This window comes from Chanodichthys erythropterus, chromosome 3 (genome assembly GCF_024489055.1).
Source record: "Chanodichthys erythropterus isolate Z2021 chromosome 3, ASM2448905v1, whole genome shotgun sequence".
Taxonomy (NCBI): Eukaryota; Metazoa; Chordata; class Actinopteri; order Cypriniformes; family Xenocyprididae; genus Chanodichthys; species Chanodichthys erythropterus.
The window spans coordinates 60,792,802-60,818,749 of record NC_090223.1 but is presented as its reverse complement, the minus strand read 5'-3'; the positions used below and the strand labels follow the sequence as shown (position 1 = coordinate 60,818,749).

The 25,948-nt window shown below is 35.8% G+C and overlaps 2 protein-coding genes and 1 pseudogene across 5 annotated transcripts; 1 reads left to right on the top strand and 2 right to left on the bottom strand.

Moving 5' to 3' along the window:
• LOC137005151 (uncharacterized) overlaps positions 1-25,948 on the bottom strand; it is a 1,346,463-nt pseudogene that overhangs the window by 314,126 nt on the left and 1,006,389 nt on the right.
• On the bottom strand, positions 3,822-6,246 carry LOC137014147 (asialoglycoprotein receptor 1-like). Its single transcript, XM_067378311.1, has 5 exons — positions 6,057-6,246; positions 5,675-5,968; positions 5,389-5,516; positions 4,399-4,505; positions 3,822-3,957 (listed from the first exon to the last, which is right to left on the bottom strand). The coding sequence occupies exons 1-5, from the start codon at positions 6,244-6,246 to the stop codon at positions 3,828-3,830; spliced, it is 849 nt and encodes a 282-aa protein (XP_067234412.1). The 3' UTR covers positions 3,822-3,827.
• LOC137006426 (uncharacterized) lies at positions 8,218-19,957 on the top strand. 4 transcript variants are annotated; one of them, XM_067367206.1, is made up of 11 exons: positions 8,218-8,555; positions 8,713-8,742; positions 10,928-11,012; positions 13,154-13,278; positions 13,389-13,479; positions 13,631-13,737; positions 14,155-14,238; positions 14,318-14,385; positions 14,486-14,569; positions 14,815-14,869; positions 17,020-19,957. In XM_067367206.1, the coding sequence occupies exons 3-11, from the start codon at positions 10,928-10,930 to the stop codon at positions 18,103-18,105; spliced, it is 1,785 nt and encodes a 594-aa protein (XP_067223307.1). In that variant the 5' UTR covers positions 8,218-8,555; positions 8,713-8,742; the 3' UTR covers positions 18,106-19,957. The 4 variants fall into 4 exon arrangements, with proteins under 4 accessions (XP_067223307.1, XP_067223316.1, XP_067223289.1 ...); XM_067367215.1 differs by having other exon boundaries at positions 10,912-11,012; XM_067367188.1 differs by adding an exon at positions 9,759-9,819 and having other exon boundaries at positions 8,218-8,742.

Genomic DNA, 25,948 nt, shown 5'->3' with positions numbered 1-25,948 from the left:
TAGCTTGATAGTGAGTACTAAAATACATCTTTTTTGTTTATCTTCATAATTATAAAGTTATTTTTATTACATGTGATTCTGACATGATGTCACTACATGCACTGTGCTCCTTCCTCTCCGCTCGTCTCAGGTAAATGATGCGTCTTCCAGCTCAGTGGTCGGAGTCGCGCGTTCATACGTTTTGGGGGCGTGGCTTTGGAAGGAGGCCAGAAGGAAGGGGGTGGACTGAATGGAAATAATGAGCTGTCTTTAAAACAGTCGTGAGAGGTCTACAGACACTCGATTTTTATAATTTCTTTTTCAGAGTACTTACATTTTAATTATGTATTGATATATATATAAAGTTTAAACAAATTTTGAAAAAAAAATTTTTTATACATTTTTTACCTACCCAGCCTTTAATGACCGTCGCGATCAAATTTGACCTAATTCTGGCAGTGTCAGAAGATTTGGCACACAATCCTCCAGTGTGACTTCTCCTACGACGAACGTCAAATTGTCTTCATTTTTCAAGACAAGCCGTGATCAAAATTAATGACAGAAATGTCGTTGTTAGCCACCATTTCAGTCCCGTGTGTAACACAGCTCACTGATATCGAATGTGTGTGTTTTGATGATGTAAAACTCAAGTTTTCATGCGCGCGTCCGTTTATGCGTCTTGACTGTCGTACAGTCTGACATTAATGATAGCTGAGATCTCACAGTGTGACATGAGGATCCGTACAGTCTGACAAGCAACCATCGTAAAGGACTATTATAAATCGCACAGTGTGAACCCGGCTTTATTCATCATCTCTGTCCATCCCATGTTTCCCGGGAATAGTTCATTTTGCCATAAGATGATGTATTCAGTCTGCTGGAGTTAAATGTGAGATTATTAGAAGTTGTTTCTTCAAGTAAACTGCACTACTCTACACTTCTTTTGAGCTTTTGCTTTTTGACGGCATCACTGTGGTCAGGAATGTGATATTTGTTCATTTTTTAAGGTTATATGAATGTCCTTCACTACAGTTTCAGTCTTTTTATAACAAACACAGTTGATACTAGTTGCACTGGTTATTTTAAACAAGCGTTTTTCAGTGCACTCTGTTTCAATTGATGGTTTTCTGTGATCTTGTTTGCATTCTTTTTGACTTCGAGAATGAAAAAAAAAATTGTTTAAACATCTTTTATGAAAAAGGTTTATGCTTTTAGAACAGAAGTTTTGCTACCTTTATTCAGTTGGGAACACACGACTGACTGCAGCAAATCCATGAAATATAAATGATTTAATTTTCTTTCTCTGTATTTTCACATGCCTTTACATGTTAATAAAAGATAGAAGAAAGTAAAAAAACAGTTTTCCCATTCTGTGTTGCTACAATGACTATACATGTTGCCCAGACCTTTTGTGCTTAAGGAAGCTACTGTACATTAATCTACTGATATGGAGTCTTCATCTCATGATATTTATAACATTATAACATGTTAAAAATATTTTTTATCTATTTTGTTTAGCGTGAAACATGTGAAAGAAAGAAATTACAAAAAGTTTGCCTTCAAGGTTTCAGACATTTAACTGCTAATGCTGAATGTCATTCCTGTATACTGTAGGTCTGTGAAGGTTGGCATAATCATCGTCTCTCCATTTCTCTCCATTTCATCTCTTGTGTCTCAGCAATGTTCCTCAGTGCTCATTCTACTGGTGCCCCCAACTTCAAAAAAATAAGAATACCAGCAAAATGGTATATTAACAGATTTCTTTAAATTTAAATTTCACATTCAGCTCTCTGCCAGTTGGGCAGAATAAAAGCTTCAACAATCAAACCTGATCTGAATTCTTTGCCACACACTTGTCCGTGTTTAATCAAGCTCTCGTGCTTAAAACGTGTGGATTCAGAGGTGAGCTCTGTGGTACCTGCAACCTCTGTCCCACAGGCTTTACAGTGAACGCATTGCATTGTGCCATTTTCATAGCGGAGCCACTCAGAGTCTTTCAGCCATTCTTTCCTTTGCTGGTGGATCCACAGTTACTTTGTCTTGACAAAATGTCTCTGAGCTCCTTTATCATGTTGAATGATGAAAAGAACACAAAGAAAGGGAGTGATTGATTGCTAATATCTTAAATCTGCATTAAAGTTAAGAATGTAAAAATGAATTTTAATCGGTTATGTAAGGTGTTGGGGAAAGTTACTTTTAAAAGTAATGCATTACAATATTGCGTTACTCCCTAAAAAAGTAACTAATTGTGTTATTTCGTTACTTTTTATGAAAAGTGATGCGTTACATTACTTTTGTGTTACTTTTTCTCACCAGGGCTGGGCTTGCTTGTTTGTTTTTTAATAACAACAAAAAAGGTCTGTTTTTGGCAAAAAGGCCCTTTCACACCAAAAGTGAAATGAATAAGCCTCAGGCTGAATGAAATGCATATTTACACCTGTACAGTAGAGGGCGCAGCTCAAACAAACCTTTCAGCCGTGCTGCTGTTCTGGATTAAAGAAGAATTGGATACAGGAGAAGGAAGTTCAACACTCTTATTTCTAAATCTAATCTAAAGTATTTTTTGCTTATTAGTATGGTTGAATTAGGTATATTGAAGGTCAGCAGCAAAGACATTGGTTAATAATTGAGATTAAATACATAAAGTATATTTGTGTAATTTAATATAGTTTATTACAGGTTTGCAAAAATTCTGAGATTGCATTTCACTGTTTTTATTCATTTTGAGGAATACTGAATGTTTTCGTGCAAGTGAGATGAGTAAATGCATGTTCACATTTAGTCTAAAACTACAATAACCATCATGTTCACACAGCATACACATCTGCACTTTATTTCTCTCAATATGGGGACAGGAGAGCGGTCAGTCAATAAATGTGGAAAAATTAACTTGCCTTATGTGAAAAAGTAACTTAGATATTTTGTTGTAAATTGACAAATGTAATGTGTTACTTTACTAGTTACTTGAAGAAGTAATCTGATTACATAACTCAAGTTTCTTGTAATGTGTTACCCCCAACACTGGTTATGTAACATTTGGACATAAGAACATTGGACTGGTCACTGTTGAGCTCACAGCAAGCACATACTGTGCAATAATTAGCAAACGTTTTGTAGAGAAATGAAAACAGGTCACACCTCAACAATTATTTTCACTTGCACAAATGCTTCCGAATAAATTGAGGTTGCACAGAGTAAATTTCAGGTGCATGCACAACCAAAATGGTCACAATTTCAAGCCTTGCTATGAAACATGGTGTCAGGATCTGAAGCTGCAGTAATTATGAAAAAGTCATGATGTTGCTTTAAGTGAACCGCACTGCTCTGAAGTGTTCTGTTATTGCAACTGTGGTCATGAACACGTGATATCCTGTTAAGATGATAAAAAGGCAACTTTTTTGATAACTTTTAATAATGTATTGAAATCATTCAGATGGTGAATGTTGTTCTGAGTCTGTTCTGGGACTGTACTGCTCTGAGCTTCTACACTTATGCTGTCGAGACTCAAAACCACTATGGTCAAAATGTCTCACAGCGTTTCAGAGTAACTTTGTGGCATATTTTAGCTGTAGGAAACCAGAACTGATCAAGTCTTCTAACAAATCCATTAAAAAGTAATGATTTAAATATTCTGCCTTTTAAATGCTCTCTTTTATTATATAATTACAAATGATATTACCAACATAACAAAAACTGTGAAGTTGAGCTGAAAAATTTAACATGAATTTCAAAATGTCATCATCTTTAAAGATAAAGATGATTTATTACATGGAAACTTGCAGAACTATGTTTCAGAACAAAAAGAGAAATGAGACAAATGTTGTGACAACCCTTTATAGCAATGTAAATTAAGATGTGTTCTTCTCACAGATCCATTTAAAAGGTTTTTTACATGAATAATCAGCAAACCCTGATGGCAGATTTATGGCACAATCCTTATCACCAGCGCTATCACTTGGTGCTCCATCCCTCCAGAACCTGCAACAGATCAGCATTAGATGTTCAGTGCTGCTTTCTGTGCGATATGATACTGACTGTGAGATAAAGATTGTCAAGACTAACTTTAATTTTGTCTTAACGTTTAAAAGCATTTTAAAAGCTTGTTTTAATGGCTGTACAGTCACACGGATGTACAGAATGACTAGGCAGTTGATCAAGTGGTTGTTGTTTTTGGTGGTTGTATTTGGTTGCTACAGTGTACTTTATGATTGCAACGGTGTATCTAAAGTGTTCTGATCAGTTACCAAGGCATGTTATCTGGTTGCTTAGGCATTTCCAGGAAGTTTGTACTTTGTTGCTATGGTGGTTTTGTATTGATAGATTATAAAAGGGCTGAAATATATTGATAGATTGACAGACTAAGTCAGAACAGACTGTGCCGAGTTTGGTGGATGTAGTTTTACACGAGTGATTTCTCACCCAGAGGTCATGTTGGTGCCATCAACCCATTTCCATGTGTTGTCCACATCACTGTCAGTCAGACCAATCCAGACATCAGTGCCACCTGGAACTTGTTTTAAATACTCCTAATGAATGAAGAAACATACTTTGAGCAACAAATAGCATTACTGTTATCTAAGTAGGCTGAATGATTAATACATTCATTCAAGAAATTCATTGCAAACAAAGACGTACAGTTCAGACCAATGTCACGTCGCTCATATACTCTGTCTACGAAGGAAAGTGTTGTCAGACTTTGGACTGTAGGCAAATGTAGTCCAAATCAGATTATTTTGCTCACATGTGACTCGGATCTGTTTTTGTCATGACAGTGTGAACAGCACAAACCACATGGAATCTGATCTTTTCAATTCCGACTTTCATATGTGGTACTAAATCCGGTGCAGATCAGATGTTTTGCAGTGCGACCTCGGTTTGAACAGTCAAATCAGAATTCATGCGACTTTTACATCACTCTAGTCTAGAGCACAATTCTGAACTCATGGGAGTCACTTTCAAAAGGTTTTACATACACGACGTGGAAGGACAATGATGTGTCAGAACTCATAAGTATTACAGTGACAGCTCTATATACAAGCAAAACACGAGGACTCCTACTATAAATTTCTCTTTTATTGCATCCTCCTCTTTTTTCACACTATAAATCACACTATAGCACACTATAAATGTGTAATGACTTACTTTAATGTCCTCCGTGTTAACTTTCGTATGACAGCGTGCTGCGTGATCTTTTTTAGCATTCTTTTGCAAATACGGGTCAGTCCAGGACCATGATCTGTTCACACTGGAATCTGATATTGGCCACATTTAAAACAACAATGTGAACAGCTCTACAAAAACATTGGATCTGAGCCATAAATCGGATTTGAGCATCCTCACAGTGTGAACGTAGCCTTTGTTGCTCCAAACTTAGGTATGGTCAACAAACAAACTTTCTCTTTCACTCACTTGTTCCTCTGTGTTGTTTATGATGATCAGATCTGCTCCTCTGTCTGTACAGTATCTTCTGCTCTCAGTCCAGCTCTTCTTCTCAGAGGAAATGAAGTAAAGACTGGATTGATAGCAACTCCATCCATCTGTAAGAACAACCAGTACAACAATTAGCTCTTTATTTCCTTCCACACTGACTGACACAACTTATTTATAACAGGTAACCTGAAACATACATACTATATTCTTTAAATACTGAATAGTTGTGTAGTTTTAGTGTAATGTTGTTGTTGTTTTTTTTAACCTATTTTATGTATCCGTTGCCTCAGTTCTTTCATCTCCTTCTGTAATGTCAATTTTTCTGTATTCAGGGTTTCATTATAATTTGATAAATTATTAGTATTCTCTTCCAAGATTGTTTTTCTTTTTCTTAACTCATCTATTTCTTCTGTGATGTTTTTGTACTTGATGTAAAACTCATCAACCGTTTGAGTGAGTTTGATGGCCAGCACTATGACTGCAGTCAGCAGAAGAACACACAGCAGCACCAAACACACTGGAGCTGCTCTGGAGCTTCTGATCCTCACACAAACACTTCCTGTAAATTACAGATATGAAGATAAATATTTCTCAAACACTCATTTGAATTGAATGTTATGTTGCTGTAATGAAATGAGTCTTAGTACCTGAGTGTTGAAGTGTTTGATATATGGCAGTGTCTGAGTTCTCTGTCTCTGTCCTGACCTCATGATGGTTCTGTGTGTCTCTGTTGGCATCAGTGATCATCTCCTCACCATCTTCTCTGTCCAGGTCTTGTATCTCAGGGCTACTATTGCCGTGAGTCCTCTTGTAGATTTTTGGTCTTTTGGAGTCCATTGTGTGAGTTGCTCGTGTGGACGCTGCTGTGTACTGATGCTTTTATTAGCTGAACATGAACTACACCACTGTGACCGCACTGAGCAGTCATTTCCTGTCTGCTTATATAAAAAATGTTTTGGTGAAGGATACAGATCAAAGTTGTTTTTTCTTCTTTCTTTCCCCCTTCATCTTGTAAGTTAATCCTTTGATATTAATATAATTTAAACTTTTTACCACTTTCTCTACAATGTGAATTGTAGAACAATGTATCTTTATTAAACATGAAAATTAAATTACACTTAATGTTGTTGTATAGTGTAACGAATTAGCTTGGATTATGGGTGAAATATCTACTGATCAATCATAACCATAAATCAACCACAAGTTAATAGCTAATTAACTAGTTAATAAAGTTTTAAATATGGATGTTTTTCTTACAAAAACCCATCGCTTCAATTCAGAAGGCCTTTATTAACCCCCTAGATTATATTGCATTATATTTATGATTTGCATCTAGTTAACATGTAGTTGCAAAGATACTTCAGTAGAATGTCTTAAGCAGACCATCAAAATAAAGTGTCACCCTTAATTGTGGTTAAAGACTGTTCTTCCATTGCATAAATCGGCTGCTATGCTCGTGTATTCTTGCACTAGTTGGTCAGAAATGCAGAACAAAATTGATCTGATATTAGTGCATCTAAAGGTTAAAATATGCAACACTAAAGAAGGCTTTAACAAAAGATTTGAATGTTATTAATTCAATGAGGCTGACACAGAATTAAGTTAATTGTGTGCAATCAGGCATTTGAATAAAAATAACACACCACAAAACTTAACATATAATATTAATAGAAAATCTTGACATCCACCCAGGCTCTCTTTGGGTCTGTTTACAACCTGGTCACTTCATGCATTTTACTGATCAAATGACTTTCTGATTTATCATAAATGTGTCACTTAAAGCAACAAATATGAGCTGCATTTTATTGATCGTCAGCTAATTTCAAAATTAGGAGAGAGTGTGGCAACAGCACTATCTGGCAGTAACATGTTATTTAGTCTATAATACGCACTCACATGTTTATTTTTAGCATTTTTTTGGGAAGATTAAAATGCACATATGTGGGCCGTATTCACAAAACATTTTATCTTACTGCTAAGAGTTCTCCTAAATAGCAGTAAAAGTTCTTAGCTAAGAGTTTTCTCTTAAAATCTATTCACAAAGCTGCTGAGACAAACTTTTACTAAGGAATAGACTGAAGTCTTAATCTAAGAGTAAGGGCGGGGTTGACCTCGTTGCTATGGAGTAAACACACAGTGATTGGCTGATGGGGGAGGAGTCAGCGATTTAATCATAGAAATATTGTAGAATGAGGTGTCATGTTTCCATATTAAAATAAAGGTTTTAAAATACATATGTTGTCCTATTCAAATAAATATTTTTTAATAAAAATGTTGCCATAGTCAAAATAAAATTTTGCTATATTGTTGCCATAAAGGTTTTAAAATGTAGGCTAACTGATGCCCACCTGACATGAGCATGTAAATATGCTGTGATATAGTTAAGACATCTTATGTGAGAAAATATCTCTTAGCGACAGAAAAAACTTATTAGTTTCACTTCCTCTTAAGTATTTTTAGCACAGCAGGTTAAAGGTTTTTACTTTTTTTTTTCTTTTGAATTCAAATGTTTTCCCACTAAAAATATTAATAGTGCTTTTGAGATATGTTTAAAAAAATGTACATTCATGCAAGACTGCAGTCATATAAGTTTCTCAATCAAGTAGCACAAAAAAAAAAATATTTATATATATATATATATATATATATATATATTCAACTTACAGAAAAAGAACTGACTACGAAACATTAGAAAAACCACATGACATCTAATGGTAAATTCTTGTTGTACTGCTGCAGTACCACAGGATTACCACAGGATATTTTTGTAAGGGTTTTCCCCAAACTCTGCCTCTGGAGCCGGTGAAACTCACTTGTCACTGTCAGAACCTGCTTTTACAACGAATGTCAAAGAAGTTATGCCGGAGAAAACACCCTTTAAGCCCATTAACCATCAGATGCACCTGAACGAAACATTGGCTGTTTCATGAGTTCATTAAGTCACGTGATTTTTTGCAAACGGGTGGGCAAGCGATACAATGCTAGAGGAGTGAAAGCTTTGTAGAGTGAGACAAAAGAAACAGGTTTTGCTGCCCAAATGTATAAACGACTTTAAGAAAAAAGGCCAAAGATGAGTAGCCATTCAGCGGACTTCAAATAGAGACATAGAGAGAAGGAAGTTATAGCCTATAACAGAAAGAAAAAGGGAAGTATTTTATATGTTGCACACGTGCTTTCTACAGTGGACAGCTTGGTCTGTGTTAAGTGCACTTCAGTTTTTATCATCGCGCTGTAAAGAAAATATTTCATCTGTTTTACCGCGTGTTCAGGTTTTATTCATTATTTCTCAATAAAAACTACAGGAGGTTCGATCCGGACTGCAACAAGGCACAGGTATGTAATGCTATTAATTTAATAGTACATTAATATATAATGTTAGGTAACATTATGAATGTGTGTGTGTGTGTACAGTTTACAATCCCGATGTAGCCTAATCGTAATTTCAAAAATTACGATTTTTGAATAAATAAATAAATTAGGGTTTATTTGGAAAACTTACCAAAGTCTATAGGCTACCTATTTTTCCAAGTGGTCAGTGCTTTATTTTTTTATTAGGACGCGTGATTATGCGCTCTGGTACTTTATTTACCTTTTGTGTTTTGGATTTTAAGATTTCATAATTGTATTAAAGCTGGGCAAACTTCATGTTAACTGGTTTGTTGTTAAAAGTCTCGATAACGACGAGTTCATTGTGTTGTAGCGTGGCTTTAAAACACCTGACATTTTACTGTTTCATGTTATAGGACTTCTTAATAAAGCAAAATATGTTTTATCTGTCAGGTCGAACAATTAATGTTGCTTAAGTGTGATTGATCGCTGTAACTGTCACTAAATATTCTCTGTGATCAGACTGAACAGCAAGGAGGAAAATTTAATAAACTTTACAGAACCTGTTTCAGTCCCAGTCTCCCAGATATTATTGACACGATTCCATAGGGATATATGATTGGCCTTCTGCTGCTGATGCGTCATTTTACACCAATATAAATCTCATACTCAGCCTGTGTGTGTGTGTGTGTGTGTGTGTGTGTGTGTGTGTGTGTGTGTGTGAAATAAAACAAAAGTAGCCTAAAATAAATTAAATGTATATAGAATCATATAAAAAGGATTGAAGGAACTTAAACAGATTAATGTAACATGTACACAACTTTATAAAAAAATCACAATGTAAATAAATTGCCACAGAATACGAATATGTGAATAACTCAATTTTGACAAAAATGCCACAGTGACATAATTCAATGGTGATGAAATATGTAGTCAACTCATTTCTGAAGTGCTTAAACATCCTTAACATACAGGCTTACCAACATTAAAGTGACTAATCTTTTTGTTGTTCTTGTTTACAGAAATCAAGACCTAATTTTTCAGATCTAAATGTGACCCTGGACCACAAAACCAATCATAAGGGTCAGTTTTTTTAAATTGAGATTTATACATCATCTGAAAGCTGAATAAATAAGCTTTCCATTGATAGGACAATATTTAGCTGAGATATTTGAAAATCTGGAATCTGAGGGTGCAAAAAATAAATAAATTAATAAATAAAAATCAAAATATTGAAAAACTCACCTTTAAAGTTGTCCAAATGAAGTCCTTAACAATGCATATCCACTCAAAAAAATACAGTTTTGATATATTTATTGTAGGACATTTACAAAATATCTTCATGGAACATGATCTTTACTTAATATCCTAATGTTTTTTTGTCATAAAAGAAAAATGTATAATTTTGACCTATACTACATGTTGTTGGCTATTGCTACAAATATATGTGCAACTTATGACTGGTTTTGTGCTCCAGGGTCACACATACTGTAGTAAAAAGCCTTTGCTTCATTTGCTTGTGTAACTGCAGCAGCTGATGTGTCAGAATAGGGATTTATTGTCAGTTATGCTTAAACACACAAGGGATTGGTTTTATAGCAGAAGTGGTCTAGATGTGAGGTCCAGAGTGGTTTTTCCAGCCCTCTTCCTTGTTTCTGAAGGGTGGGAAAGGCAGTAGTGATGATTCTCTCAGCAGTCCAGATTGTCAACTGTAGTCTTTTGAGGTCTGATTTGATATCTGATCCAAACCAGACAATAAGAAAAGTGCAGAGAACAGAAGCAACTGAAATGTGTAGAGTGTGCTGATGATGTGAAATCTGATGAGATCGGCTGTTAAGACACAGTTATCACATGAGATCTGGACTGCAGTGATGCCTTATACTGCATATGAAGACCACATGTTTCAGATTTGTGTGTTTATAATAGTTTTTCACTCCCTCAGTTATAATGTTAACCTGAATGCTACAACATTCCCTGACCTGTCTTATGAACTTTCAAGATTTTCAGGACAAAAACACCCTTCAAGTTCTGTCTTTAGTGTTTGGCCATTCAATAACAAGATATGACAGAATTAAGATTCATAAGGAGATCTTACAGGATTCATAATGAACACTGAAAGGTCTCAATCAATAATATTTCAAATGTAAATATCATGGATACTTCATTAAGATGTAGTATTTTCCCTCTAAAGATGGCTCAGTATCACAGACTCTCAGACGGCAGTGCTGACAGCAGTATATCAGATCCCAGCCTGAACGTTTCTCCTGGTGTGATCAGTGAGTATAAACTTCACACTCAATTTAAACAACATAAGTTTATGTTAGGAGCATAAAGCATCAAATCTCCCATATAAACCACAATCTGATGGCAATGGTAGACCAGAGTCAGAGGAGGACTGAAAATGCCTCTTTTTTCATGTTTTAAGTATTAAGTTGAAAATTGGAATATATTTCAACAAATTTCTTATAACTTACATGTATGACAATACTTGTATGTTTATGCCACAGGACAAACTGAAGTGGAAGGTCAATCATCTAGATCAGATTTAGTCTGGATACACAAATAATTGGATCTGGAATTATTGTGAACAAATAGTTAATTGTCTCCTATCAGCCTAGTAAACTACACCCCATAAATAAATGATTGAAAAATAATAGCAATAGTATTTTGTGTTGATTGCATTTAATATATTACACTTGTTTGGACTGAGTTTTCATTGCATTCACACAGTTTTGACCAGCAGGTGTTTTGAGTGCTTCAAATAATAATAATAATTAAAGCTGCAAGCAGCATTTACCGGGGTTCAAGCATTTAACGCCTTTAAGCACATATGCCAAAAAAGATATTAAGTTTTATTTATTACAAGCATGTAACCACCTAAATCATGGAAGGAACTGACAAATTTCAGCCAAAACAGGCAAATTACCATTGAAAATATATGGATTTTAAAGCTTTTGAACAGTTATAGCGCTACCTATGGTCCGATCTTCATAGAAATTCATAAAAAGCTCTAAGAAGAGCAGAGCATTTTTCAGTCATTTAAATGTAATTTCGCATAGGATAATATAGCCTTTTTTCACATTTATAGCAGTTGAAGTGCCACCAATGGCCTGATGTCCATAAAAGTTTCCATGCTTTTTTAGAATCACATGACGCACGAGCACACCTGATTTTGTGAAGTCGTGCGCAAATCGGGCAGGAAGAGGGCCACTTTCGGCCATTTCATGGGATTTGCCATGTAGAAGTACAGCATTTTTACACCTTTTTAACAGTTATAGCGCCACCAATGGTCCGATCTCCATAAAAGTTGGCATGCTTTTTAGAGTCATATGCTGTATGTGCTCCCCTGATTCCATGAAGTTGTGAGTTTTAATTTAGGCTTTATAGGCTTTTGGATATATTTAGCCACGCCTATTTTCTAAATGACCCAGTTATAGCGACCCAAAGGTTAAAGATCAACGTTTTTTTGATAGTTTTTGATCTAGAGAGCCCATAGAATTGTCATAGACTGGTTTCTTTCCGATCAGGCGAAACATCTAGGACTAGTTTGCAAAAGTAGGTTTTTCACGTGTTTGCGAATAATTAATGAACTGTTTGACAGCATTGATTCTTGAGGCAAAGTTGTTCAGAATGAGGTGATCTATCAAATTATATGCATATTGTGTGGATTTGTGAAAAACCACGTGATTGCTGAGCCGTAAAACTCATAAGCGCCAACTAGTGGCTTATTTCTTTCAAAATTCTCACAGACCTCTAGGACCATGAGTCGATCATGCCCACCAAGTTTCATTCCGATCGACCTCTGTTAACCTTGTCTAACAGGTGCTCAAACTTTATTGGCCGATGGCGGCCATGTTTTTTGAGATACACCAAGACACTTCATGCCAAATTTCAAGTCAATTGGACTAACGCTTGCATAGTTACAGCTGTTTTCATGTTTTTTTTTTCAAGTTATAGTGCCACCTAGTGTTCAATCGATTTTTTTTTTATCGTGACCAAAGACTGAGCCCCTACACATGGGTACCGAGTTTGGTGCAAATATCTCATTTCGTTCTTGAGTTATAGCCATTTTAGTAAAAGTGGCTCCGCCCTTATTGTACATTTTGGCGCTCCTTAACGACCATGAATCAAAATTTCAAAAAACTTTTTTTTTTTGATAATCAGACTCCAGGGAACATTTCTGCACTGGTTTGGTTCTGATTGGGCGAAAAACCTAGGACTAGTTTGCAAAAGTAGGTTTTTCAAAAAAACCAAAATAGCCGAAAATTTGAGCGAATCCGAGACATGCATCTTGTCTGCCTTGAGTCAAGGATTACATCTATATAACACACAAGTGACCGTTTTTTGACTCAAAGTTTGGAAAATCGTTGGGTTTCTCATCTCTAGTGATGGAAATTAATCTAAAACTTGATTATAGAGGTGCTAAAAGAACATGGATACACCATGAAGGAAGAACTTGGACGAGGAGCTTCAGGAATAGCATTTCTGGTGAAAGACACAGATGGAGATCTTTATGTGATCAAACAGATGAATTCCAGAGATGTAAGCATTTACTGAATCTAACTGAAGTACTGAGCACAGAAGTGACATCTTTTTCTCTCCAATAATAGTGTCACTTAAATGGAAGGTTTTTTTCTCTTTCTTCCTTTTAGGGAGAGGAGCTGGATACTGTCAGAAAGGAAGTCGAGATCCTGAAAACTCTGAACTTTGGATATATTGTCACCTATGTGAATTCATTTGAAGGTTTTTTTCTTTTTACACTAAAGTTCCTTTGTTCCAAATAGCAACTGAACAATTAGCTTAACAAAAAACATCAGTATAGCTTTTGGAAAATGAAGCTATTTTAATACATTCAGTGTTAAATTATTCTCTGACTGGATGTTAATTTATTTAGATAAAGAAGCAGGACGCATTTATATTGTGATGGAGTATTGTGAAGGAGGTGACCTTTCAAAAATCATGGAAACGCAGAAAGAAGAACGTTTTTTTGAAGAAAAACAGGTGAGTTTCTTATGCAGACATATACATTATTCTCTATCAACCCTCACATGAAACTTTACAACATTTTGGATTGAAAAACATGATTTAGTATGATATGAAAAAAAATACAATCTTTGTGGCGACATAATACAACACACACATGTTTTATGGCGACATTTAGATGTAATGTTTTTTATACTTTACAAACTGTGTATTCTCTCCCATTATACTAACCCTCCCCCTAAACCTACCTACCACACAAAACTTTCTGCATTGTTAGATTCTCAAAAAATATAAATATGCATGATTTATAGGCTTGTTTCCTCATGGAGACCAAAAAATGTCCCCGCAAGGTCAAAATATAGGGATAATAATGTAGGGAAAACCAGGACACACACAATCACTGACTCACACACTGGGATTTCTCCATGTGTATAGATCCTCGACTGGCTGGTTCAGATTTGTCTGGCTCTGAAGTATCTCCATGAGATGAAAATTATTCATAGAGATATTAAACCTCAGGTATGCACTGATAAAGCTTAATAAATCATTATCACAAAGTCAAATCTGTAAGATTCATGAATTTCTGTTGTCATTGTAGAACGTCTTTCTGACTGAAGATGGTTACATCAATCTAGGAGATTTTGGATGCTCAACAGCATTGGAAAGGTAAACAAAAAGCAGTAATGGGAACAAAATTAAATTCTTGGCCAAAAGCAAAAGTCCTGGACTGTTATAGATTTGAGTTTACATTGTTTTTCCTTTGCAGAGCTGATGATTATGCTAATTCAGTTGTGGGTGCAAGGCTCTACGTCAGCCCAGAAGTTTATCAGAAGAAGTATAACTCCAAGAGGTATGCTTTTGGATAACTGTATGTATATAAAATATTAATATGTTCAGCATTATAAAATGGTAATCAAAATGAGAATTTCCTTGATAAGGTTGATTATTTTAGTTGTCTAAAAATGTAACAGTTATGTACAATACACTTAAATGAAAAAATTAATCATGGAATCATATTTAGGTAGATATCACATAACATTTTCTACAGTGTACACATAGTTCTTGATTTTCATTGTCATGCATTGTCTGTTTTAGTGATATATGGTCATTGGGATGGTTGCTCCATGATCTCTGCATGCTTAATGTGTGGGTGAGTATCTATTTATTTTTTCAAAAAAAAAAATGCTCCATATTACTTTAATGTTTTTAGTCCGATGATGATGAAATGCCAAAAAAGTCAAATAATAAAAGACTGATTAAATAACTCAAATCAGGAAATCCAAACAATGAGTAAACTCCACAAGTTGTGCACACATAGAGGAACCTGAACAGATCAAACTGAGGAACTAAATGCACAGAGATCATGAACAGGACTAACAGGTGTGATGATCAAATCGTGTTCAGATTGTGGTGGGAACTTAGAAAAAAAGAGACGTGTGACTGAAGAGACAAAAACTCTGTGAAAATGACACTAAACAGCATAACAGACAGAATGCTTTCCTCCGAGAAGGCGTTGTGATGTAAAATGTCTGAGCAGGTTCTGGAGGTGGATGAAGGATTGGTGAAGGATGGTGGTGGTGATGATGGTGGATGAGACCAGGGAGGAGAGAATGGGAAGAGTGGACAGGTGGTACAACATAGCACAGCCAGGATATAAGCCCATGACAGAGTCAACAGAGGGAGGAGCCATGATGGAGTCTTGGCTGATGACAACCAGAGGACGACAGACGGAGAAGCCATTGACAGTAGAGCCCTAGGCACAGACAAAGAGCAAATAGGACCAAGTAATACATGGTGTAGCCGCAGTGAAAAATGTCCAAGGTGGTAAAATGTGGAAGGCTCTTGAGTCTGTGCAGGCAGGGTGATGGTTGACGAAGGTGAAGCCGCAGGGACAAGGGAGCCTGGTGGAGCCGAGGGAGGGTGGAGCCAAGTTGGAGCTGACAGGTTGACGGATGGAGTTATGGGACCAGCAGCCGGAGGAGGACTTACTTGGGCGAAGCTGGCAACCCATGGACTGGTGGCTCGGCATTAGTTGAGATGATGGGTTGAAGGGAATCAGTGAACATGAGGCTGAAGGACTGGCTGAATCTGGATGAGGAGGAAGGAGAGGGAGGCCGGTCAGGATTAGCAACAACAACACAATCTCAGTACAGGGTGATGAAACAGGCTTTATGCTGGGCAGGACCAGCAGTGATGATAGCACAGGAGAGGGGCAGGCTGGGGAGCATTACATTAGTTTCCCAATCGAACAACCAGTCCTCATTGTCTAGATAGTTTTGTTGATAGTTGATAGTTTCGGATCACATACTTTTCAGACTCATTGTGGGATTTCGGCTCTGGGGCGATGGCCAGCGCTGTTCTCCTCCCAGGCTCTGGATCATTCATCGCAGCAGATAAAAGCTCCCTGTCTGCAGTAGGCTCTGGCATCACATGCCTGGCTAGGCTCTAGGCAAGGCTGCATGGTGGGGATTGTGTCGGAGGATGGCCTGTTTCCATGTTCCCATCCTCCTATCCATCTGAAGAACAAAATACACAGATAGCAAACTTTAGGACTAGTGCAATAATTGAATCATTGTCTATGACAATGACAGATTGTGGTGGGGACTTAATAAAAGAGACATGTGACTGAAGAGACACAAACTAAAAGTCCATGAAAATGAACTAAAGAGCCTAACTGTGACAATTATATCATACAAATGCAAAATACAAAAATGTTATTTGATGGGTTTGTTTCATATACCTTTATAATCTATAAATGCAGAGCTCAGTGCTTTTTCATGGTACACAGCAAAACCCCCAGTGTTAAAGGGTTAGTTCACCCAAAAATGAAAATACTGTCATTAATTACTCACCCTCATGTCGTTCCACACCTGTAAAACCTTCGTTCATCTTCATAACACAAATTAAGATATTTTTGATGAAATCCGAGAGGTATATTCTTGTCCATAGGTAGCAATTTAACCAACACTTTCAAGGTCCAGACCCTGAAAGTTTATGTTAAATTGCTATGGACGAGTCAGATACCTCTCGGATTTCATCATCTTAATTTGTGTTATGAAGATGGGAAAAAAAACATTGATTATCTGGTTCAGGTGTGTTTAATTGGGGTTGGAGCTGAGCTCTGCTGGACAGTGGCCCTCCATAATCAGGATTGTAGATCAGGCGTAGGCAATATCGCTCTTTTTTTTTTTTCATTTTAAACTGCTTGTAGTCATATCCAGCACTTTTATTTTCCCTTTTTTTTTTCTTCAACCCCTATTGACACTAAGCAGATTCTTATTTAAATTTTTTCCTCCACAGGCCGATAACATGCAGCGCCACATACTTCATGCTGTCAGTATGACAGGAAACCCCCCTCCCATCTCAGAGAGATACTCAGAGGAACTTCGGGAATTAATCAGTCAAATGCTCAGTCGTGACCGTAAAGACAGACCTTCAGCTGAAGAAATTCTAGCTAAACCGTTCCTGACAGATGCAGTAGACAGAAACAGCAGAACTCCAGAGGCACTTATACAGAGTTTTGTTAAGTCTATCACCGCCTTTGATGAGGCCTACAACAAGCACTATAAAGACATTGAGGTTTTAGTTAGTGAGTGGGGAAGAATAACAGATTCGATGGAGTCTGCACATTACAGCGCCACAGCGGGGAGTCTGTCAGGTTCGGTGATCGGAGCAGCTGGAGGAATCACTGCATTAGTTGGTTTAATTTTGGCACCGTTCACTCTTGGGGCGTCTCTGATTGTTACTGGTGTTGGTGTTGGAGTAGGAGTTGCAGGTGGAGTAACAGGTGCTGCATCCACCATTACAAACACTGTACAGCAAAAATCATTCAGAGAGAGCCTTGAACAAATTCAGCAGAAGTATAAATCTGTAAGTGAACCAATTCTCACACCACTGAATACACTAAGAAGGGTACTGAGAAAAATCACAAAGTTCAGTGTTTTTTTCGGCAGCTCAGCTTTTGACAATGTGCAAATATCATGCAATTTAGACAGAAGGAATGTTTTGTGTGCCACACAACTCATGAATTTGGGTCTGTTGGCAAATGTTAGCAGAATTGCTACTCAGACTGCAAGAGTAGGGCGAGTTGTAGCAGAAACAGTCTCAGGAGTGTTAAGTGGACTGTTAGTCATACTTGATGTTGCCTTCATAGTGATGGATTCTGTAGACATTCACCAGATGAGACAGGGAAGAGTAGACGATCCAGAAAAGGTCAAATCCAGTGTACTTAAATCCATTGCAGAGATGAGGAGAACACATAATGAGCTTTGCAATGTCCAGAAGGAAATACAAAAAACAAGAGAGGAACTAAAAGACTATATAGAATTGGCCAGGGGTAACAGCGGAATAGACAATGATTTAAATAGTTTAAACATATATACATGATTCCAGTCAAAGAATCAGGCAACTTTATATATGAGAATGAGTAAAGAGAAAAAATTAATTTTTTGTAGAAATCAAACTAAATATTTAATATGTTGATCTGAAACAACCAGAATTCATGTGTATATAGTGATTTTTACAATGATTGTTTCAGTAAAATTATGCAACAAACAGCTGAACAGCTCTAGAAGAAAGTGTCATTGTTCAGTTTAAGTCAGTTGATTCAACTCTGTTGTAAAAATCATCTGTTATTAATTTAGTTTATTTCATCTATACAGCAGCTCTGAAGAAAGGTGATGTCATTGTCAATTCTCATACAATAGTGTCAATGCAGGCGGATCAGTTATATTGTTGAATATTAAGTGTCCCAGACTAAGCAAGCTGGATTAGACAGTGGCAATGAGCTCAAACTCCAACAGGTGACAAAATAGACACACACACACACACACACACACACACACACACACACACACACACACACACACACACACAAAAACTATACGTCACTGACATATATACACTGTATACATCCATTATACACAAGTGTTTTCTATTAAATATGAGGTGTAGGTTTGATTATGAAATAATCAGTCTGGTTAGCAATAAAGGAAGCTGTAATGCTGTTTGTGGAGTTGTTTAATCCTCTTCTGAGATCTTGAGAGATTTAATGTCTTTTATCTTCAGGTGATTTTATCTAATGCTGTGGCTGAAGAAAGTTATAGTTTCTGTTTATCTTTTGTCTGTTCTTGTTTCTCTTCAGTGATTCTTGTTAACAGCAGGTGTTCATCAATAATGCTCAATCATCACTTACTGTATCTCATTAACTGCAACTCTGCTTCAGGTGGTCCTGATTGGTCATGGTCTTGGATGTCCACATCTGCAGATTCAGTGTTGCTTGTTGGTTGAGTCTCTTAAGCTGGTTTGCAAAGCTTAAATCAAATCAAAAATATTATACAAGCCGTAAGTAGTTTGTAGTGACCTTCAAGTCCGACACACTAAATCCTGTCATTTTATGGAATAAAGCTTCAATAAATCGTGGAGCTGAAATTTGTATAATTATTAAAACACTGCGTCACATGGGTTTGGAATGATGTTCTAGTGTAAGTCTGGGGATAATAATAGATCATTTTCATAGATGAGTAAAATTACTGAAGAAGTAAAACATTCACAACATACAAACATTTACTCTCATCTGATGTCTGAAATATGCTGTAACAAATTATAATGCTTTCTTGTGTTTTCCTCACACAATTAGGAATTACATTGTTTGATGAATAATGTAAATGATAGTAAAATCTGAGAACTACAATCTGAAATAGTTTGGATCCCTAGATATTAATATCAATCACAGTTGGCAAATATTGCTGTATTGGGACATTTGCCATTATACATTTATAACCATAATATCTTTGTCATTTCTTTTTAAAATACTTTAGGTTTAGACTGAGCAATAGATAGTGATAGATTCTTCATTTGTGATGTGGTGCCAGACTATAACACGCTCTAATTCTTTCCATGTGTTTTTTCATCTGTTTTAGGGATTTAATTCAAATCAAATATTTACTGCCAAAACTACACTGTAAAAAGTTTAACTGTTATTTACTCAATTTTTTTGGTGAAACATTTTTACACTCAAAGAAATTGAGTAAATTTTAAAGCTGCAAAATCAATTAAATATACTGTATAAATTGAGTAAAAGTCAGTAAAAAAAAATTGTAAATCTGAATAACTGAATTACTTTATATGAGAAATAAAATTAATTAGATATAATCAAAATTATAAAACACCACAACTGTAATTCTGTCAAATAAACTAAAAATATTGAGTATATATAATTGAAATATTAGATGATTTTAACCAAACAAATGTGCTATATTTACTAAATGTAAAAGTGAATTTAACTTAATATTGGACTATAAATTATCAAAATGTTGCATTCACTTTTTTTTTTTTTTTACACTATTTACCTTTTACAATGAATATAATAAAACCAAATAGAGAAAGAAATTTAATTTACATTTGCATTTATTTGTCAATTAAACATTAGACAGTCTAAAATCAACCTATGAAACATTTCATCCATCTTAATATTCAAGTAGATTGCATGCAAAATACGATAGCCGTAAGAGAAATGACATCTTACTTTGTTCCTGGTGCATACCAGCCATTTGCAGTCACACGCAACATTAAACCATAAAAGCAACACTTACATCAATATTAAAGGGATAGTTCACCCAAAAAGATGTTGTCATAATGTACTCGCCCTCAAGTTGTCCCAAACCTGTACGAGTTTCTTTCTTCTGTTGAACACAAAAGATATTTTAAAGAATGTTGGTTAACAGATAGTAGAAGGTTACCATTTACTTCCATGGTAGGAAAAAAATATATACTATGAAAAGTAAATGGCAACCTTCAACTGTCTGTTAACCAACATTCTTTAAAATATCTTTTGTGTTCAACAGAAGAAAGAAACTCGTACAGGTTTGGGACAACTTGAGGGCAAGTACATTACAACAACATTTTCATTTTTGGGTGAACTATCCCTTCAACAGAATTAATCAGATAACAGAAACACTTCCATCAGGAATGCCCATTCTGTGGGATGATCTTGTACAGCAACTATGCAAGAAGACAATTTAACCTCTGAACCTTAAAAGAGAGTCTTGAAGGATCCAGGTCAAGAAACACCTCAAGTGAGTATTTGTGGGTCTTGGGATATCTCAAATCCAATGCGTACATGAGTCCCAAAAGATAGCAGCAGGCTCTGCTGAGATTCCCAAGATTGCGGAGGACAGTGATGCCCTCTATCACAACTCCTACATCGCTGACTGCCCCATCATTGTCCTGAAGGATGTAGATTTTTATGACCTCCTCTGCCAACTCCACTTGTACAAAAGATGGGTAGATCAGCTGAATCCTACAGGAAAATTGTAAAGATAACTGGTTAGAGCTAACATTCAAACCTGAATGTTACAAGAAAGTGACAAATACACAAAATAAATAGCACTTGAAGAAGCAAACATCCTGTTGGACCATATGACAGGTAAAATCTCAAACAAAGTTTACTGGGGGAGGAGTTGCAAAAATTAACAGCATTCTTCTTAACAAGAGGACAGGTTAATTTTCTACATAGGGAAATTAACAATAAACCTAAAAGAAAAATGAAAAGAGACCAACTGCGAGCTTCAATGATGTAAATCAATGCTATATGCTTTTATTGAGGTCCGCATTATTTCAACCAATTTCTTTTTTAACCTTATGGGGTTCTTCATTTATGAATCACACTCAGGGTCTTCGGGTCAAAAATGACCCGGAGGATGGGATTAAGATTTTAAAAAAATTTGAGTAAAATCAATTAAATATATTTTTGTTCAATAATATTTTCTCTTTTTTTGGTGTTTCGAGAAATTTTATGATTTATAAATATTTATGCAATAATTATGACCAATTTTTTCCCATTGAATATAATATAAAAAAAAAAAAATATATATATATATATATATATATATATAGATATATATATATATTTTTTTTTTTATTTATTAAAGCTGTATTTCATTTTAGAGACATGCCTAGGCCTCATGAAAACAATTTTTTAAATGAGATTGGTGCCATCCGGTGGACATATGGAGCATTTTTATCATGCAATACCCCAGTTTTACCACTAAATTACACTATAGCTCTCTGTAGACAGGCTTGAGAATTCTAGTGATTTTTGCACATATTTGCCCATTTTTTTCAGGTTGTTGATTTTAATATATAATAACAGATTCTCAAAGACTATTTTTGTCAAGATTTTTTGGTTGGTTTAAAATGGTAATTTGAAGTGCCAGTTTTACTTTATAATACAGACAAACCTGAACATTGCATTGGAAAGAGAACAAATGGAAAGCATTTTTGTTACCCATTGTTTTAATTCTTAATAAAAATGCAATTCTTTCAGTCATAACATTTTTATTAATCTTTCATAAACATTTTTCATTAAAATTATTTTTTTTTGCAATTCAATGAACAAATTCAATGAACAGTAACTCAAAATTGGCAACATCAAATAATGAACAAAAAACTAAATTAACAATAAGAGTATATTATCAAACAATGGAAAAATATAAAAATAAAAAAAAGTTTTAAATATCATAACTATATATTTACATATTTTGTGCATACTATTTACTTAGGCTATTCTATGAACAGTAACTCAAAATTGGCAACGGCAATTATAAACAAAAAACTAAAATAACAGCAAAAGTATAATAATTATAAAACAGTAAATGGAAAGTAGAAAAATAATTAAAAAAAATAAAATAAGTGTTTAATATCATCCTAACTATATTTACATATTATCTGCAAATTTACATAACTGTAATTAGTGTGTTTTGCACGCCACAGATCACAACTGAGTGTCTCTTGCAAATTGGATGATTTTTTTATAAAAAAATTTTTATAAACCGTAGAATTCCAGATCTTACTGTGTGTGTGTGATCTGAGTAAAGCCTATGTAGAGAAAATAATAAAAAAATAATAATAATTTTAGTAACAAAATTGAATTCTAAAAAATAATAAATAAAAAAAGATTATAATACAGAAATCATGTAATAACTGAACTTAGAATTTGAACATTATATACAGTATATACAGTGTGTAGGTCTAATAGGGATGTGTTTACTGGCTGTTTTTTTCTTTCTGGTTGTCCCTCAGGAGGGATAATAACTCTGGGATTAGAAACTAAATTGTCTTAAGTTGTCCTGACCTGATGGCTTTTTCTTCTCTGTTTTACAGAATAATTAAGAACAGCTTATAACGGTGGTACCCTAAACTATTGGAATTTAAATAAATTCAAAATCTATCACATTAAATTAACTAACTGTTTAACCCAGGATAAACTCAAACCACCAGTTACACAATTAAATGTCAAAACATAAAAAAAAATATTCCACACAAAAGTTTCAATCTTATCAAATTGTAATTTCAGAATTGGAAAAATACTCTCACAGGGAGGATCACGGCAAATACAGAAAATCATTTGATGTAGTTGGTCACAATTATTAGTCCATGGTGTCAGGAGTTCATGTCTCAATCAAAAGACAAAAAAAAAAAAAAAAAGTCGACAAAACACTTCAATAAATTCAATAAACCAACAAACCAGCAACGTTTCAATAATCAAAATATTCAGAAACAACAAATTAAAAAAAAAAAAACCACACCAAACATTTACCCCAAAAAGAAAACAACAAATAAATCGTTTAAAGATAAAGAAAATGAATGTGTGTGTATGTGTGTGTCTCGTACTGAGGCAAATAGTATCGAGGAAGCTTTTGGACGTTTTTGAAGTGCGTTATTGGAAGGGAATAACGTTACCTGTGTTGAGTTGAGGCGGGACTCGGCCGTTTTAAGACCCAACAGTTCAGCAGTCAACATCGGTAGAATGATATGACAGTGCAGCAATCAATTCCGCTGTATTAGGTGAACGGAAGACCTGAGGTAAAAGGCCAGCACGTAGTTCAGATAACGGTCCTCGCCAGCATCAGCGACGAAGGATCAAGCGAACTCAGCGGACACACACCCTGCGTTCCAATGTCCATACTATCCACCCTAAATAGTATGTGAGATTAAAATAAGTGTGTCCCAAAGCATAGTATGTTGAAAAGAGTATGGCAAAAGTCCCCGGATGGTCTACTATTTCCGGTAGATTTTCGAAGTGTGGATCCGTGCACACTATAGAGGCTAATATTGCCCACAACCCATTGCGCATTGGACGAGGATTCAGTTCAGAACTACAAACACGAGTAAAAAGTGTTAAAAAACTACAAAACATGGCGGATATATGCAATCGACGCTGAGGGATTTGAGTGACTAATAATCAGTTTAACCTGATAGAAAATATATATGTAATGTTACCCGTGTTATTTTTCATCTGCAAATACCAATGTGGACTTTTATGAAGATCCGATAATGGCCATTAACTTTTAAATGCATCATTATGCATTAATATGAGGAGAGTTCTCCACATGAAAGACCCGCGACTGCAGATCAACGTGCTGCATTTCACTCCGATACGGTAGGAAATTAGCTAAATGAAATGTGGAGGAAGTAAGATGATTGACAGGCCAGTTTACGGTGACAGGATGCGACAGAGAGAAAAGACGCGATTGTATGACGTGTTAGTATGTCCCAAAGCTTGTCTACTCTTTTACTACACACTCAAAAGTAAGTACTTTTTGTTCACAGAAAGAGTACATACTTTTAGGGCGTAGTATAAGTAGGCGAATTGGAACGCAGCAACACTCACGGAAACGACAGAAACCGGCAGTTCCCTTTCGAAGGGAACTCCACTCTGCGTTGAACAGAACGCATTGGGAAACCGTCACGTGAACCAGGTTTCGAAAGCACTATCCAACAACTCCAATTGCTATTGGCCGGCGACAGCCTATGACGTCATACGGCGCGACCCGGATGTATAAAGGGAGCACCTGGAGAGACAGTCACTATCTTTTTCGTCTTTCGGTCCTGTTCTGTCTGATTGAATCTATAACCAACTCCGGTAGGGTTTTTAATATATGCCTTACAAACGTTCATGAAATGTGTTTATCTGTGTCCCAGGGAAAAATTTGACACTTGATATACATATTTTTCTGGGCGTTTTCTGTCTGGAGAGGAGCACGCATACACAGTGCTTGAGGGCACCGCTGTATGTTTGTCTGTTGTTTACGCTGTTCTCGTTTGTCACTCTTCCCGAGGGAAGAGCTGTCTGCATCATTGCCTGTTGGTTCTGGCCCCTGTTTGTGCTGAGGCTTAACGGTGGCTGCAATCATAGGGCTCGCAGATGAGCTCGTTGGGAAGTTTGAGAAAGTTTTATTCTCTCTAACTTCCCCGGGGCGGGCGAGAACGAGTGGATGACGATGACGTTCGTGTTTGACGTCATCGCGTCCGGCGGCGAGCGTTCCTCTGGCGGGTGTATGCAAGCTGCTGTGTGTTTGGGACGCGCTTCTCGGCGGGCTGCAGCTGCCGGGAGAGCGTGTTAAGAAAGGGGCAGCGCGCGGACGGCTCGACGAGCGGTTCCTTTCTGTCTATTAATACGGCAGCTTCCATACTTTCCATTCCTTCGTTTGATCTCCGTGTTTGAGATCGGGAAGGCATGGAAAAACCCCTAGCCATTCAGTTTTGTATCTGAACCCAGACAGACGGGAGGGGGAGGAAGAGAGAGTGAGACGGGTGATCGATTGTAAACACTGTTGCGTTTGTAATCGATTCCCCAGCTATAGGGTGATTTATATCTACCCTCTCCTCTTCTTCTTCCACCTCCTGTGTGTGTGTGTGTGATATATATATATATATGTATATGTATATATGTATATATATATATATATATATATATATATATAATTTATATATATAATGTATATATATAATGTATATATATAATGTATATATATAATGTATATATATGTGTATATATATATGTGTATATATATATGTATATATATGTGTATATATATATGTATATATATATGTATATATATGTGTATATATATATGTATATATATATGTATATATATATGTATATATATATGTATATATATATGTATATGTATGTATATGTATGTATATATATATGTATATGTATATATGTATATGTATGCTTATATGCTCGTTTGTATATAGATGTGTATATGTGTATATATGTATGGACATATATCATGCTCAGATGCTTCTTATGGTCAGACTGATGGCTGGCCCATAGTCATTATTTCTATCAGCCCGCTGTTTCTGTTTGATAGTAAGAGGATCTTTTAGGCTTAAAAGAACCTTTGATTCCATCCTTTCATGTAAGAAAAAGGAGCATTAG

Bases quoted from the DNA above. Each gene is read 5' to 3' on its own strand.
- LOC137006426 (XM_067367206.1), top strand. From the start codon at position 10,928: ATGGCTCAGTATCACAGACTCTCAGACGGCAGTGCTGACAGCAGTATA. The intron at 14,239-14,317 runs GTATGCACTGAT...TTGTCATTGTAG, and splicing joins ATAGAGATATTAAACCTCAG to AACGTCTTTCTGACTGAAGA. The intron at 14,386-14,485 runs GTAAACAAAAAG...TTTCCTTTGCAG, and splicing joins TGCTCAACAGCATTGGAAAG to AGCTGATGATTATGCTAATT.
- LOC137014147 (XM_067378311.1), bottom strand. From the start codon at position 6,246: ATGGACTCCAAAAGACCAAAAATCTACAAGAGGACTCACGGCAATAGT. The intron at 5,517-5,674 runs GTTAAAAAAAAC...TTGTTCTTACAG, and splicing joins GCAACGGATACATAAAATAG to ATGGATGGAGTTGCTATCAA. The intron at 3,958-4,398 runs GTGAGAAATCAC...GATCTGTTGCAG, and splicing joins GGCACCAACATGACCTCTGG to GTTCTGGAGGGATGGAGCAC.